General features: G+C 39.8%; 1 protein-coding gene across 3 annotated transcripts in view; it reads left to right on the top strand.

Annotated features, from left to right (window-relative positions):
• The window catches only part of LOC149319011 (cilia- and flagella-associated protein 99-like), a 78,738-nt gene extending 61,165 nt beyond the window's left edge, over window positions 1-17,573 (top strand). For all 3 annotated transcript variants that reach the window (XM_089510923.1, XM_089510925.1, XM_089510924.1), the window contains 5 exons: window positions 1,513-1,654; window positions 9,984-10,135; window positions 10,975-11,180; window positions 14,559-14,739; window positions 16,590-17,573. In XM_089510923.1, coding sequence (XP_089367049.1) covers window positions 1,513-1,654; window positions 9,984-10,135; window positions 10,975-11,180; window positions 14,559-14,739; window positions 16,590-16,775 — 867 coding nt within the window. In that variant the 3' untranslated portion in view covers window positions 16,776-17,573. The remainder of the gene's footprint in view (window positions 1-1,512; window positions 1,655-9,983; window positions 10,136-10,974; window positions 11,181-14,558; window positions 14,740-16,589) is intronic.

The following is a 17,573-nucleotide window of genomic DNA, read 5'->3' as shown; positions in this document are numbered from 1 at the left end:
AGCAGCAACTTGAAATATTTTGTGAACACTGCTGATGGCAGAAGGTTTGAAATATATAAGTTTTTCAATGTATAAGTAAAAATGTTATATACATAATTGAATGCCCTTGTAAACTACTGTATGTGGGTATGACCAGCAGAGAGATAAGAACATGAATCATTGAACACAAAAGTTGAATAAAAATAAAATAAAATAGAAGCCCCATTGGCAAAACTTTTTTAAAGGAACGCCATGCTTTTGATTCATTCAAATTTTGGTGCATAGATGGGATTTCCAATATTAAAAAAATAAAACAACTACAAATATTGGAACTAAAATGGATTCATCATCTGAAATCTGAATGCCCGGTGGGTTTAAATGAAAATGTGAATTGGTTAGTTTGAGTTTTTGTATGTTTTCCCATAGCCTATGTTTCTTCCTTAGTTCTTCCACTTTAAGTTTTGACAGAGTGGTTCCCACTACCAGTTTGGCTAGCCAGATAAGAGGCTCTGAAAATAGGAGAAGAATTTAATTAAAATTTGGATGCATGGATGGGATATTTCTCCCAAAGAATTGGAACCCATATTGAATTACCATTGGAGATCTGAATCCCTGTTGTGCCCAAGTGAAAGTTGGGTATTTGAGCTTTTTATTTTTATTGTTCTTTTACACCCAGGGTTTTCTCTTGGTTCTTTTCCTGAGTCTTGGCAGGATTGTTCCAATTATCAGAGCAGCTGTCTATATAAGGGCCTTAGTGAGCAGTATAAGATTATTGTTGTTTCTGAGTTGAGCGCAGACACGTTGTGTTTAATAGATATATTATATTTTAAATAATTGTAGGCCACTGAGGAAGACAGTTCTCGAAATGCATCTGGCCTCTAGTGTTTTATATCATTTTATGTTTTGATTTTTTCACAATTATATAATTCTTAGTGGGGTATTGGTACCCTTTTAGAAACCTTTACTGTACTGGCTTTTTTGTTCCAGGGTCATAGTTTTCTGACCTTGAGTTTGGACATTTTATTCATTCTTTACTACTGCTCATTTTTCAGTGGGGTATTTATACCCTTTTAGAAATTTTACTGGCTTCTCTATTTGAGGGCTTAATTTATCCCTTATTTCTTCATAGTTGTGTGTTTTGGTAATTGGAAGTGGGTTCCATTTTATTTGGATATATTTTACATACATAAATATTTTCTTTGGTAGAACCCTTCAGTTTGGTTTTGTGCCTTTGGGGTGGAACCACAATGGAAATCCTATAAAAGTGTATAGTTGGATAATTCAGAGCTGACAAAAACTATGTCAATGAGTTGCCTATTATATACTGCTTTTCTTATTCTTCAATAAATCACTCTGTGCTACAGTCTGAAGTCTGGTTGGATCTGAGGAGGAAGCTCAGCTAGCAGAGACATAGGGACACCATGAGTAATTTTAAAAAGACCTTTGTTCAATTAAATATAATTGATTTCCTCTCTGCAGCTGATACTATGTTCTATTAATCTTTACTGACTTGTAGTTTTCTTTGGCATTTAGAAGGAAGAATTGAGCCACCAGTGTGCACAAAGAAACCTTCAAGAAATGAAGGAAAGAAAGAAAACAGTGCAACAGGTGACAGAAGCACGCAAAAATGTAAAGCAAGCACGACTGAAGCTTCAGAAATACAAACGACAGATAGGTAATCAGTACTGTCATATCTTTTCTAAACGTTCTGAAAAGCAGCTGCTCTTTTGGTTTGCTCATCAGAATATTGATAAAGAGTGAAAGATAAATGGAGTATTAAATCTCCATGTTTTTGGGAACACTTATTTGTGAAGGAGAAGAGAATCATAGAATCGTAGAGTTGGAAGAGACCACAAGGGCCATCCAGTCGAACCCCCTGCCATGCAGGAAATCTCAATCAAAGCATCCCCGACAGATGGCCATCCAGCCTCTGTTTGAAGACCTCTAAGGAAGGAGACTCCACTACACTTCGAGGGAGTTTGTTCCACTGTTGAACAGCCCTTACTGTCAGGAAGTTCCTCCTAATGTTGAGGTGGAATCTCTTTTCCTATAACTTGCATCCATTGTTCTGGGTCCTGTTCTCTGGAGCAGCAGAAAACAAGCTTCTGCCCTCCTCAATATGACATCCCTTCAAGTATTTAAACAGGGCTGTCATATCACCCCTTAACCTTCTTTTCTCCAGGCTAAACATCCCCAGCTCCCTAAGTCGTTTCTCATAGGACATGGTTTCCAGACCCTTCACCATTTTAGTCGCCCTCCTTTGGAAACACTCCAGTTTATCAATGTCCTTTTTGAATTGTGGTGCCCAGAACTGGACACAGTATTCCAGGTGGGGCCTGACCAAAGCAGAATAGACTGGCACTATTGCTTCTCTTGATCTAGACATTATACTTTTATTGATGCAACTTAAAATTGCATTGGCCTTTATAGCTGCCGCATCACACTGTTGACTCATGTTCAACTTGTGATCTACTTGGACTCCTAGATCCCTTTCACAGGTAGTCTCATTCAGCCAGGTGTCCCCCATCCTATATCTGTGCATTTTATTTTTCCGCCCTAAGTGCAGTACCTTACATTTCTCTGTGTTGAATTTCATTTTGTTAGCTTTGGCCCAGCTTTCTAGTCTATTCAGGTCATTTTGAATTTTGATCCTGTCCTCTGGAGTATTAGCTAATTGTCCTAATTTAGTGTCATCTGCAAATTTGATCAGTTTGCCCCCAATTCTGTCATTCAAGTCATTGATGAAAATGCTGAATAGCACTGCCCCCACGACAGAGCCCTGTGGGACCCCGCTGGTCACTTCAGGATGAAAAGGAGCCATTGTTGGGTTCTGCCGGTCAACCAATTACAAATCCATGTAACAGTTACCTTGTCTAACCCACATTTTACAAGCTTGTTTGCAAGAATGTCATGGGAAACCTTGTCAAAGGCCTTACTGAAATCAAGATATCCTATATCCACAGCATTCCCTTCATCTACCAAGCTGGTAATTTTATCAGAAAAAGAGTACAGGTTTGTCTGGCATGACTTCTTTCTCTGAAACCCATGTTGACTTTTTGAGATTATGGAATTGCCAGCTAAATGTTCACAGACTCTCTGTTTAATGATCTGCTCCAGAATCTTTCCTGGTATTGATGTCAGACTAATTGGACGATAATTGTTGGGATCCTCTTTTCCCCTTTTTGAAGATGGGAACAACGTTTGCCCTACTCCAGTCTGCTGGGATTTTTCCTGTTTTCCAGGAGTTTTCAAAGATTATTGCCAAAGGCTCCCATATTACATTTACCAGTTCTTTTAATACCCTTGGATGTAGTTCATCTGGTCCTGGAGACTTAGGCCTGTTACAGACTACCAAAATAAAGCTGCTTCGGGTCTCTTTGGAGGTATGCTATTTAAATGATGCATGCATCCTAAGAATCCGGAAGCTGCACCAAAGCTGCACTCCAGTGCTTAGGAATGGAGTGTGGCTTTGGCGCGACCTCCGGACTCTTAGAACCCATGCATCATTTAAATAGCATACCTCCAAAGAGACATGAAGCAGCTTTATTTTGGCAGTCTGTAACAGGCCTTAAATTCATTTAGGTGAACAAGGTATTCCTCTACTATCTCTTTACTTATTCTGTGCTGAAATTCCCCTATTCTGCCTTCTGCTCCATTTTCCTCAGGTTGAGCACACTTTTCCTTTTCTGAGAACACTGAGGCATAGAAGGTGTTCTCTGTCCTCTGTTAGCATTTTGCCATCTTTTCCCCGCAGTGGCCATACCATTTCCTTCTTCTTCCTTTTGCTGCAGACATAGCCAAAAAATCCCTTTTTATTGTTTTTAACCTCTCTAGCAAGCCTAAGTTCATTCTGCGCTTTAGCTATTCTTTTTTTTTTAATATAATTTTTATTAAGTTTTTCATAATTCAAAAAGAACAAAACATTTCCTGAATACATAATCATGCTTTTATATATAAAGATTGTACATTCCAGGATACAAAACAATAACACAAATAAAGGTAAATTACACTTCCTAGCTTTGTTTCCTCCCTTTTTATTTTCCTGACATTGTATATGATTTCATGCCAAAATGGACATACACTCACAAATTGATGTATTACTCCCATTTTTTTTAGCCATTCATATGGTGTATTCGTAGTATCTTCCCCAACCATATTTAAGAAAAGGTAATTTAAATAACCTTACTTAAGATGAATGATCGAAGTTCGAGCCGGTCGTGCCTTACTATATTATTTACACAACTATATAACTGTAAGGAATTTTTCCATCTTTAATTATTAGTTATAAAAGGGCTTCGGCCAGCCTGTCCTCCAATTTCCACCTTTTTTTAAGGTAAGATACCACTTTATTCCATTCCAGCTGTATTTTTTCATTTTTTCCCCCTTTTAAACTATTAGAAATTAAGTCCAGTTGTATAATAGTGTTTAATTTAAGAAGCCATTCTTCTATTTGTAATGCCTTTGTGTCCTTCCAATGACTTGCTATGATCAATCTAGCAGTGGTTATCAAATATAGTATTACCTTCCAGTATCTGTGTTCATCCTCATTCTTAATAAAGAAGGTCATATTCAACAAATAAAGTTCTGGCCTTTTTTTATAACTGATATTAAAGATTTGTTGAATTATGTTATGAACCTCTTCCCAAAAAGATTTAATTTTTATACATCCCCACCACATATGCATCATTGTCCCCTTTGTCTCCTGACATTTCCAGCATTTGTCAGATTTTAGCTTACCCATTTTTTTTAGTCTTGCCGGGGTATAATACCACCTGTTGCTGATCTTAATAAAGTTTTCTTTATAACTTATACATTGGGTAAAGGAGTTTGTACGAGACCAGGCCCTTTCCCATGCTTCCAATGGTATTTCTTTCCCCATATCTTTTGCCCAGTCAACCATATATTGCCTGATTGGCTCTTGTTCAAAGTCCCTTTCCCTCAGCAAGGTATAATATTTAGAGATCTTCTTTTCATTATTCTCCATAAGTAATTTGTCCATTTCCGATAATTTGATATCTACACCTGATGATTTCATATCCTGAATAAATCTATTCTTAATTTGATAATAAGTGTACCAGTTTATAATGATTCCTTCTGCAATCAATTTTTCTCTGGGCTTTAAGGTTAAGCCCGTACTGACATTGTTTTCAAGTATATTGCTGTATCTAACCCATTTGTTTTGCATATCCCATCTATTTGCGAAAGCTTCCTGCGTTGAAACCCACCCTGGGATTTTGGGATAGAATTTATCTTTGACAATTTTCCAAGTTTTAAATAACCCTCTCCTTATTGGGTTATTAAAGAAATCTTTATGCACTGCGCTTTTGTTATACCATAAATAACTGTGCCAGCTTTAGCTATTCTGACTTTACCCCTACACATGCCTGCTATTTCTTTGAATTCCTTTTTCGTGATTTCCCCCTTTTTCCATTTCTTATACATGTTCCATTTAAAACTTAGCTCAGTTGAAAGTTCCTTATTCATCCATCCTGGTTTCTTGAGACACCTCCCATTCTATCTCCTCTGGTAGAAAGGAGGGCCACCTGCAAATGATGATGGGGAAGGAAGAATTGTTTCCTAACCAAGACTGGATTCTGAAAACAAATTCCTTTCTTCTGTGCTTATGTGAACAGGAGGGAAAAGAATAGTAGAATCGTAGAATCGTATAGTTGAAAGAGATCACAAGGGCTATCCAGCCCAATCTCCTGCCATGCAGGAACTTTCAATCAAAGCATCCCCGACAGATGGCCATCCAGCCTCTGTTTAAAGACCTCCAAGAAAGGAGAAAACCAGCTACATCTGTTTTAACTTTTTTGAGGTGCCTTGATTCCTGGACTTAAACTAGCAGCCTCTGAATGTTAGTTTTTTTTTCCTGATACTTTAGGCAATCTTAATTCCATTCAGAATAAATTTTCATGGTCTTTTAAAGAGAGAATTATTGTCCTATCGGAATCTCCAAGAACAGTAATTTACACTAATTATACATTTACAATAAGTATACATGTCACACACACACACACACACACAGATACACCCTACTCTTTTCAATGCCAGCATTCTTTGAAGATGCCAGCCACAGATGCTGGTGAAACGTCAGGAATAAACTCTTCTAGAACATGGCTACATAGCCCGAAAAACCTACAAAAAAAGATGGATGCTGGCTGTGAAAGCCTTAGACTTCACAGTATACGTTTTTCTTTCATGGAATGTTCTGGGGTGAGGCAGTCCTCTTCGCTTAGGATCATAGAATCATAGAGTTGGAAGAGACCACAAAGGGCCATCCAGTTCAGCTCCCTGCCGTGCAGAAATACACAATCAAAGCACCTCCAACAGATGACCATCCAGCAACTGTTTTAAGACCTCGAAAGAAGAAGGTCCCACCATTCTCCAATGGAATGTGTTCCCTGTCAAACAGCTCTTACTGTCAGGAAGTTCCTCCTAATGTGGAAGTGCAATCTTTTTTCATGTAGCTTCCATCCATTGTTCCATGTCCTGTTCTCTGGAGTAGCAGCAAACCAGCTTGCTCCCTGCTCAATATGACACCCCTTCAAATATTTAAACAGGGCTATTATATCACCTCTTAACTGTCTCTTCTCCAGGATAAGCATACCCAGCTCACTAAGTCTCTCTTCATAAGGTATGGTTTCCAGACCCTTCACCATTTTGGTCTCCCTCCTCTGGACACGCTCCAGCTTATCAACATCCTTTTTAAATTGTGGTGCCCAGAACTGGACACAATATTCCAGGTGAGGCTTGACCAAAGTGGCATAGAGTGGCACTGTTACCTCTCTTGATCTAGACGTTATAGTTCTACTGGTGCAGCCTAGAATCACATTGGCCTTTTTAGCTGCTACATCACACTGTTTTGGATGCTGAACTGGAAGTTCAACTGGATGTTATATTCTATAAAATGTGCTGGCTAAAAGCCAGATGTGGCCACATCTTATAAATATTTCTATGGAGTTCCATGTGGTTGCTTTACATATCAATTTGGTGGAAGGACAGTATTTATAGACAGCAGAATGGAATATCAGTTCCATGAGAGATGCCCCTCACAGAGTGCAGTCCCTCAGCTATTTAGCAATGGATAACTCTAGTTTCTACAGAAGATGGATTTGGACAATAAAAGGAAACACCACTTCCTCCCATCCACTCAATTTGCACAACACTTTGAAGACAAAATCACTTGGAGGCAGGATCAGTGAATAACCTATGATATTGGCTATGTATCAGTCTGTGCAATTTGAATTTCCTCAGAGATGAGAGAGCCAGTGATCCATGCCATTCCTGGCTCTTTAAAGCTATTAGACGGAGACTGGCTAAGTGAATATATGGAGTGGCAAATGTCTCATTGCAGCAAGACAAGTTTCCATCCTGCCTTTGGGGGGGGGGGGTACAGACAGACAGGAATAACTGGTCTCAAGCAGTCTTTTCTGAAGGTGGATTGAGTCCTGGTAAACACATTGCTAGCCCTGAAGCCAGCCCCAATGCCAATGAACCATCCACACCAGGCAGATAAAAAGCAGCTTCAAGCCACAGTGCTCACTCAATTAATTTTTTTTTTTTTTGCTTCTATTCTATGCTTGCACATGATTGCAGAGCACAGGAACAATGCCACAAAGGCCATGTTCCTGTGTGCCTGCGCCTAATTGCAGAGACACAAGAACAATGCTACAAAGGCCATGTTCCCATCCACCTCCCTGTGACTGTTCATATCGTCACGGTGATGTCATTCACAACAGTACCAGGAGCTAACCGATATCATGGATGCCATGTCAACTGTGTGGCACTAACTGGCACTAACCCTGCAATTTGTGGGCAAAGCAGTCAGCACTATGCTGCTCCATTATGCCCAACACAGAGAAATGCTGATGGTGCACAGAGTGAATTATGCACAGGTGCACAGGAGAAAATGACACTGGAATGGGAGTCCAGCTGGGAAATGGTAGTCAAATTTATTACTTTCCATTGACGTAACATCCAGTAGGTGAACTTTCAGCGTCCTTTTATTCATTCTGAACATGCTTTTCCGCTTAAAACGCATCCCTGCATTTTCTCACAGGGAAATTTGAACCTTTTTAGCTTAAGAAGCACCTTTCTAGTCAGTGCATTCAAACGTATCTTCGAAGATGTGCATTTTCTAGGAAGGAGTGAATAAAACCAATTTCTTTTTTAACCCCCCCCCCCCCCCCCCAGGTAAATCACATTCTATTTGGATTCAATCCCACTTTGGGTCATGCAGGACTGAATCCATCTTATTTTGACTGTCTGTACCCGCCCCTTACTTAAGATGGTATGGAGGGGCATATCTTGCAGGCTGGCACCTCCTCCTCCTGGCCATGTGGCAACTGGGAGATTCTCAAGGTCCAAGGGCCCATTCACATTACAAAAAAAATCGGTTCTGAAACCGATTCAATCACGTGAAGTTCCTACTCACCCCGAATCGCACACAAGCGAATCTGGGGCTTGCACACCCGTTCCGTGTTAAATGGCCCCTAGCGCAGTGTTTTTGAAATCGGCGCAAATACCGTTTCTTTTGGAAAACCCCGGGTCCTGGGAATGAGAACTTGGCCTCGATCACAATCGAGGCAAATTGAGGGAGGGATTTAGGTCAGAGGGTGGGCAAAGGGCAAGGCATTTCCTCCCCTCATCGGAGGGGAGGGGGAGGAGGAAAGAGCCCTGGGAAGAAGGGAGCAAGGGAAGGCATTCTTTAGGAGCCTCTTTTCCCTGCATCCCCTGCCCACAGCCCTCTGTCGCTGGGCATTCCTTCCCTTGCAGGAGGAAAAAATTCAGGTCATGAACGGAGCTCATGTCAGGCAACCCCCCCCCCCCCCCTTTTCAAATTCAAACAATTTTTTTGGAGCAAATATGCGCATTGAATACATTATGTTTGTATTCCAGAGGCAGATGGAGCTGGGCTTGCACTTTATATCCTTGGATCTCCTTGCCTTCTGCAGAGGGGGAAGCTACAAAAGTTGCAAACAATCAATGTTACATTTTTAACAATTTTTTTGGAGCAAATATGCGCATTGAATACATTATGTTTGTATTCCAGAGGCAGATGGAGCTGGGCTTGCACTTTATATCCTTGGATCTCCTTGCTTTCTGCAGAGGGGGAAGCTACAAATGTTGCAAACAATCAATGTTACATTTTTAACAATTTTTTTGGAGCGAATATGCGCATGGTTTGTCTTCTTGAGCAGATACAGCAAGGGAAGCAAAGGGAAAGCTAATGTTGCTTTTAAAAGCATAAAAAAAATGCATGGCAATCCCATCCTTTGCCTGGGACAGGGGCAGATCTGACCCCAAAGCCCACAGGTTTATAAAAAAAGAGAGAGAGAGAGAGGCATCTCTCTCCCTGCTTCAGCCGCTGAAACCCCTGTGCCTGGCTCTTTAAAAAGGGAGGATACTTTCCCCGATGCCCTGCAAACGTCACCATGACGATAGCTTGATTGGCAGCAGCCACCTCGCCAGCAGACTTGAATGCATTCGATTTCTAATTTGCAGGTCAAAATGCATTCGATTTCAAATTTGTAGTGGGCACTTGCTAACGGAGCGATTCGGGGGAGGGGCATCCGGATCAGCCCAGTTCCTTCCAGGTCTTTTAGACCAGTATGAATGGGGCCCAAGAAACAAAGACACTTCCTTTGTAATACAATATGTCTCCATTCTTGAGAGGCCACAGGACTCTTTGTTAGGCAGAGGACACTGGATTTCTCAAGAAGCCTTCATGCTATTGCATGATCCCTCCAACTGCAATTTACTGCCTCAGGTGATAAAGTCCTTAGTCAGAGCATTGACAATATATTATACTTCCTCCTTCCCTGGATGTGGAAACTTTAATGTTTCTGGAACATTAAGGACCATATGGCTCTATAGACCAGTCTGTAGAGGGGAAGATAACCAATGATTCCTAAACACCTGATCAGACCAGACAGAGATATCGCTGAAAATTTTTCATTTCTTCTACTTAGTGAGACCTCCATCCTTTTTTCCTTTTGCAGTTCAGGAAGTGTCTGAAGAAAACCAACAAATTCTTATTCAGGCTTTGAAAGAAGAAGAAGAGAAAATTAAAAAAAGATGTGAACTCATTCAACAAATAAGAGCAATAGAATATCTACCATCCCTTAAGAGCAAATTTGTTGATCTAACACAGGTATTTCACTTTTTTAATCACATAAAATACAGTATATGTTTATTGGTTATATCTGCGCTCTTATCAAACATCTCAGTGTAACATTTACAAATCCATTGTGCGATTGTTTAGATTGAGGTATAGTAATATGGATGTAGGTGAGGTTGATAGCTGAGAGTTAATTGGACATCTTTCAACCAAAGAGAACGGGCAGTATGGAGGCTCTTACTGACTGTTCACTTTTAACTGGAAATGAAATTTATTTTTACTACAATTATCAATTAATATATTTCTCCACTTCATAAGATGAATTTTGGGAAACATCATATATGTGAGAGAATTATCATGATTGTTATCCATGAGCCTTGTTCAAGAACAACCTTATGGCTTAGATCTACACTTTCTGTGAGATGCAGATCGGGTGCATTCATGAACAAGTTTATATTTCAGTGTGTTATAAATATGTGTTAAGAATTATTCCTGCACCTGGTCCAGAAATCTCAAAGGTTATATTGAACCTGTTCCTGGAGTTATTCCATTTAGGAAAAAAATACCTATATTTAAGGTGAACATAATAGAGATACAGTACTCAGAACCATTAATGGCTTTTAATCTGATTAGAATAGGCAGATATTAAGACAAGAGCATGAACTGTCAAGAGAAATAAAAAGGTCTCTTGATCCATTTTTAAAAAAGTTGATTATGCTATCTAAAAAAGCTAGGGCTGGTGACGATTGCAGAAAAACTGGAAAGAGGCAGTTGTGTTCAGCCTAGTTGCAATGAAATTATAGTTTACACTAGCTAGTGCATAAATTGAACCATACCAAGTTTTTTTTCTTCACTGTTGCTCTTTTCTGTAGACCCCTGACCATGGTGTTCTTGGTGAGATGTCAATAGTGGAACTACAAGAACGATTAGCCTTACTGAAGGAAGCACAGAAAAAGGCAGAAGAGGAGAAGAGGGATCAGATAATCCTTGAAAAATACATGAAGGAACAGCTTCTTTTGGGAAAACTGGAACAGATCTCCATGTTCAGAGAACAATTAGGAAGAGCAGCTGCCTTGAAGTTAGTTTGAATATGCAGTAATGTTTATAAAACACAATTATGAATAATAATATGTGGGATGTATTTCAGTTTTATGATAAAAGTTCTAATTTTAATATTTATAATGCTTTTAAAAAAAGATTGGGGGGTCCAACAGGAAATAACAGTAATTTCTGACATTTAATAGTAACTATGAACCTTAACCATTGCCATGGATGTGGAGCAATTATCAAACACAAGCTTCAAGATTAGATGATTTTTGATATTCACAGATTTACATCAAAACTCAAATTTATTTCTTCAATAGATTGACTCTGTCTATTTGAAAACCTTACTACCTATCTCTAGAGTCTGTAGAGATCCATCTGCAGAGTCTGAAGGATCTGACGCATGAAGCACTTCCCAGAAATAGATTGTCTACAGTCATTGGGAGTCCCTAGCCACAGAGGGCTGTGTGCAGGAAAAAGCCAAGTGGGTGCAAGGATAGGGAATTAAGCTGAAACTACACAGGCTAAATAATGTGTTCTTACCTTGATCCCAGTCCTGTTGGAACACACAACATTCCCCTTCTTCCAGTGTAAAAACACTTAATTCCTATACTATTCTATACTGCTTTAAGGCAATTTTTAAAATTTTTAAAAAGTTCCAGCTATTTGTGGAAAGAACCAAGTTTTTAAAATGTGTGATTTGACCCCCAAATTGGGATTGCAGTAGGCTTACCTGATCATTCCAGTCCCTAAGGGTAGCTCCCTTGTTTGTATATGTATCTGGAAAAAGTAATGTTGCCCCCTGTTGCTGTTCCTTCTCCTCCTTCTTCCTCGGGGTTTTTTTTTTTTTTTGGATTTGGTGTTTGTATGCACACATTTGCAGGTCAGCACTTTGCTTGCCCCTTCTATACTGCCTTCAGTTTATAGAAGCACAGGTGGGCGATCAGAACCGGGAAAACAAAGGCTATTTCATTAAGTGAATATGCTATGGAAAATCCAGCATTGTGGACCCCCCCTTACACCCACAGCTGCTGTGGTCATTTCTGATCAGACATAAACCAGTACTGTGAACACATGTATACAGTATAAATATCCCTTGCAGCAATGTGGCTGTTCAGTGGAGGGGCCATATGAGTTTCCAAATGATTTCATTTTGGATTAAAATAGATGTGTGTGTGGCATTAAAGGAATAAAACCACAATGAATTTGGTATATAAATATGAGGCCCTCATATAAATTCAGCCTCAGTTGAGGACAAATTAGCATAATCTGTTTCCCCTTAGTCAACATGACCTGTATGCTCTTGCTGCTTCAGTTCTCTCCCAGCACTGCACTTCTCTGTCCATTATTTTCATAAGAAGAGGTCAGCTATGGAAAATCCGGCATAATCTTTTGAAGGCTGTATGTTTTCTTCCCTTAGTTCCACTGGAAAAGGGGTTGGACAACAACAACAAAACAAAAAAAAATCAATCTACTCAATTCCTTTTCAGTATTTCAAACAGCTTGAAGTATTTCACATTTCTTTTTTCCAGATTTTAGAATATTTTGGATTTTTGGAATATGAATAGTGTGAGGCATATTGTATATCTGAGCCTGTTTGAATGCTGACATCATGCTTTGAGAAGGAGGCTACAACACTCCTGCTCATTTGGTGGCAAGGTGGAAGAGGGTGGCTGGTGGGCTCCCTGGAGATTTCCTGTACTTTTGTTCCCGGTTTATTTTTTTTCAGTGAGCTGGAGAGAGGCATGGCTAGAGAGAGATGTGGGGATCTGTGAAACAGTGTTAGGCATGGCTTTGCACCTTCCCAAACCCCCTGTCACTCCTGCCTGTCTCTCACTTGATGCTGGAGCCAAAGTGTAGGGAGTGCTAATTGTAAAAGGGGTGAGTGAGAATTTCACAACTGATGGGCACATGTTCAGTTGTAGGAACCACAGGCTTGTTGCATATATATCCTCATAACTGCAGTGAGGCCAACAGCAAAGGTGAGGACCGCCTCTCCCCATACAATCCGCCCCGCACTCTCAGGTCGGGTGAAAGACATCTTTTAAGAGTTCCAGACGCTCGATATGTATCAGCTCAGAGGGCTTTCTCTATTTCAGCCCCTCAGCTCTGGAACTCCCTCCCCAATGAGCTCCGTACTTCCACCTCCCTCGATGCTTTCAAGAAGAACTTGAAGACTTTTTTGTTCTGCCAGGCTTTCCCCCCGTGAGCCTTGTGGTCATTCTTTTCCCCGTGGCAATGTTTTTGTGTATTCCATTCTACACAGCCACTTGTATAGGGTGTTGTTAGTTTTTTTTTTAACTTTTTTTTAACTGTTCTTAATTATTAACTTTGTATTATTTCATGCTAATGTTTCAATTGTCTTACTCTTTGATGTACACCGCTGTGATCGCTGGAATAGCAGTATAGAAATAAATTATTATTATTATTATTATTATTATTAGGGGTGAGTGAGAATTTCACAACTGATGGGCACATGTTCAGTTGTAGGAACCACTGGCTTGTTGCATATATATCCTCATAACTGCAGTGAGGCCAACAGCAAAGGTGAGTTGAGGGCCAGCTTTGCTGCCAAGATACCCAACACTGCCAGCTTCACATAGCAGTAACACCTCCCCACAACACCATTGTCCATTACCACAGCCACCAACATCCCCACCAATCGACCCACTGGACAGCCACCCAACCAGCTGGTGGGCTACACACCCTCCTCAAGTTGCTTCCTACCCACCCCCCATCATGCTTGACACTCCTGGGACTCTAATTTTAGTACCAATAAACTCTCCATGATAAAGTTCATCTGAAAAAGGCAGCCAAGTTACTGAGAGATAGATTGGAATGAGAAGGGGAGGAGGCATTAATCCATACCTCCTGCCATTCCACAGATCCTGCATCTTTCTCTAGCCACATTCTCCAGCCTCATTGAAAAAATATACTGAAAAAAATTGTACAGGAGATCTCCAAGGAGCTTGCCAACCACCAGCATGCCAATAAACAAGCAGGAGTGCTTACAGCTGCCTCTTTGAAGCATTATGTTGGCACTCAAACAGTTTTACTTTTTGGAGGTTTTCAAATTTCTGGATGAGGGTTACTCAACCTCTATTACAATTGTCACGTTCCAATACAGTTGTCCCTCCATATCTAACCCCAGTGATTACCAAGAGCCCAGTGTATATACTAACTGAAATAACTGGAGGCTGATGAAAATGCATTGCTAATGTGGTTTTATTTTCAAACCTATGAAGACATACCCAGCTCCAACTGAGTGCTATTAAAAATTAGGTTTGAAGTTTAACTCTCTTTTGTTGACATCACTAGTACTTAAATGCCTACTCTTGGCTGAGTCATATTTTGAATTGGCATTCTTATACACAGCCCACATACTTACATTGTCTTCTTACTTGCTTTGCAGACAGGAGAAAAAGAAAATTAAAACAACTTTTCATGGAAGCATTTGGAAAGATGAACAGGTTTTAGATCTACAAAAAAAAATTGAGAAAAAATCTATGGAGCGTAAAATACCACCTGAATATTTAAAAACGAAACCTCAAAAATTACATGAGGGCTCAAAGAGATCTTGGATATCACAGAAAGTAAGAAAAGACAGACAATATTATCTGGTGATGTGCCATAACCTGGGTGCATTATCCTCCTGGCTTAAGTTCCTGTACAATTGTATAGTTTATTTAAATGTAGTATTAATTCATTTTCAATTTTTTTAAATTAATAAATTTATGACATTTATGAAATTGGAAATGTGGTATGCATGAAGGCACTTTTTATCATATGTGATAGTCATGTGACAAAGCAAGAAGTTATTGGAGAGAAATACAGACTTAAATTCATTTAGATTTACCAGGTATTCCTGTACTTCGACTTTATTTGTGTGCTGCATTTCTCCTATAGTGTCATCTGCTCCATTTTCCTCAGTTTGATCTTTTCCTTTTCTGACAACACTGAGGCAAAGAGAGTGTTGAATAGTTCTGCCTTGTTTCTGTCCCTTGTTAGCATTTCGCCATCTTCTCCACATAGATTTTATTTTCACAGAGCTCTGCTTTAAGGGGGTCATAGAGAAACACAGAACAGAACTATGCCGACTTATTGTTTGTTTTTTAATATGCACTGAATGAGAGGAAAGTATGGAATTGTTCCAGAAAATGTTTTGATTTATTTTTTCATGACATTTGCTTCTTCATTGGGAATCGTGTAGGCACCTACGTGACTGTTGGTCAGTGGGGTGATTTCAGTATATTTCAGCACTAGGAACCCTCCAGCTGGAAACACTCTGATTCCCATTAAGAGGAAATGGATCTCAATGTGTGTGTGTGGCTATTAAAATGTGTTCATTCATGGTAGGTTGGTAAACCCTTTGGATTATATTCCAGAAGGTAAAGGAACTGTTCAGGGTTCAGCAAATTAGATAGCTCTTTTAAAGATTGAACTGTAACCCAAAGTAGATTGACTTGCATCACTGACATCAGAGCCATTAGCCACCAGTTACTTTTATACAAGTGTTCATTAAAGCATATAGGTGCATTCTAGAATGTGCCTAAATTCTAAATACTGTGCATTCAAACAAAACCCAGGGAAATATTTTAAATGGAAAATATTCTTGCTATAAATTCTCATAATTAATAAGACAGTATGTTAGATCTGGATTTAAGTTTATGCATGTGGATTGATAGAAGCAGACTTCCCATAGTGCCCACTCTAGCACAATAAAGAGGTTACACAAGTGGCCAGGAGATTCTACAGAATAGCCTAATTTGTGATGTTCAAAAGTAGATCACGGATCCAGCCCATTATCTGTCAGAACCAGTTAAGATCAAGTATAATATTAGACATATCCCGTTATTTAATAGTCACTTCATGTATTCAGCTCATATATGATCACTGTTTTATGTTTAATATATATATTGATCTAGATAGTTCTGCGTGTTGAGACATTGCATAGTGTTGGGAGGTGGGAAAATAAGGTGGAGTATTATGGGTGAGGTTTGGCTAAGGGGTTTGGAATGTGGGATAAAATGTAATGGTCCTTCCAGGTTAAGGTGGCTGGTTGCCGTGGTGATTGAGTCCTGGGTGTGGTGTAGAAGCCCTCTGGGTGGGGAAGGAGGGGTTGGTTTTAAAGGGGGGATTTTCCCCCGCGCCTTCAGATTCTGCAAAGACGTGCCTGTGGTTACCTCTGCTGTGCATCTTACAATAAACTTTCTTGTTTTTGCAATAAGTTGGTTGTGGATCATTGGTCAGAAGATTCCAGTTCTCACATTATCATATGTGGCATTGGGAATAAAAACTAAAAAAAGAGGGACAGCTGAGTTCCTAATGTCAATATGCTCAAGAACCATGTGGGGTGTTTGATGAAATCATAAATAATCTTCATACATTAATCTCAGTGGTAAAAGCATTTATCTTATTTGAAATGTATAATTTGCTTCTACAGAAATATCAACAAGAGGACCACTGGAAGAAACTGGAAAAAGATAGAAAAGAACAGTTTAAGATGCTTCAGCATGGCTTTGTGTCAAGAGAAGTGGCTCAAAAAATGGTGGCAGAGGAAGCCATGAAAATTGGAACTAACGCTTGTATATTGCGATCTCAACATTTGGCAATCCAGCATCAGCTATAGAGGCCTTTCTACAGTCTCACAGAGGAAGCTTGAAAATTGTATCTCCTCCTCGCAAAGCAGATATTTTCTTCAAAATGGGGAGAGATTTTTAAAAATGCCTCAGATGCATACATGCTTTAATTAAAAGGTGGAATGCTTTGGCAAAACCTCAAAGATATTGGTTACAATAAAAATGAAAAAGAATTTGAGGCAAGCAGTTCTTATCAATATGAAAAACAAAAACAAATAAAGGAAATAATTTATTAACATTCCACTTCATGATAAATTACACATTTTCCATTCTAACATGCAGTCACACAGTTCAGGACATGAGGCAGTTGAACCTTCATCCAGCCCTGTTGCACTCTTCCATTATCATCATGTTTACATCAGCCCACTACCACTCATGTCATCTCACCACCAAAGCATTTATCTTCACCTGGTACTCTGCTAAGGGACTGTACAAACAGCCTTTGAGGGGCAGCATGCAGCTGCCCCTTTCCTGGCCAGATTGGGGCCGCAGTAGCCTCATGCTGTGGCTCCAATCCAGCCTCTGGAGGGCACAAAAAGAAGCTGCAAAAAGCAACTCCTTTTTGCACCCTCCAAACAGCACCATAGCCGCATCTGGACGCAGCGCCGGACGGGCGTCATCATGCCATGCACCGTTTGGAGCAGCATGTGGTGTCATGGCGCCCTGGTGGCATCTTAAAGGGCATGTGTCATTTGAATGCGATGCTTTGACTCTGCCCCCAGGCTGTTAAACATACATGATTTATTTATTTATTAAAAATGGCTCTCTTTGTTTTATTCTGTGATTCT

This window comes from Sceloporus occidentalis, unplaced genomic scaffold, assembly GCF_023333645.1.
Source record: "Sceloporus occidentalis isolate IW3139 unplaced genomic scaffold, rSceOcc1.0.p SCAF_2, whole genome shotgun sequence".
NCBI lineage: Eukaryota > Metazoa > Chordata > Lepidosauria > Squamata > Phrynosomatidae > Sceloporus > Sceloporus occidentalis.
This window is presented reverse-complemented; position numbering and strand designations above follow the sequence as displayed.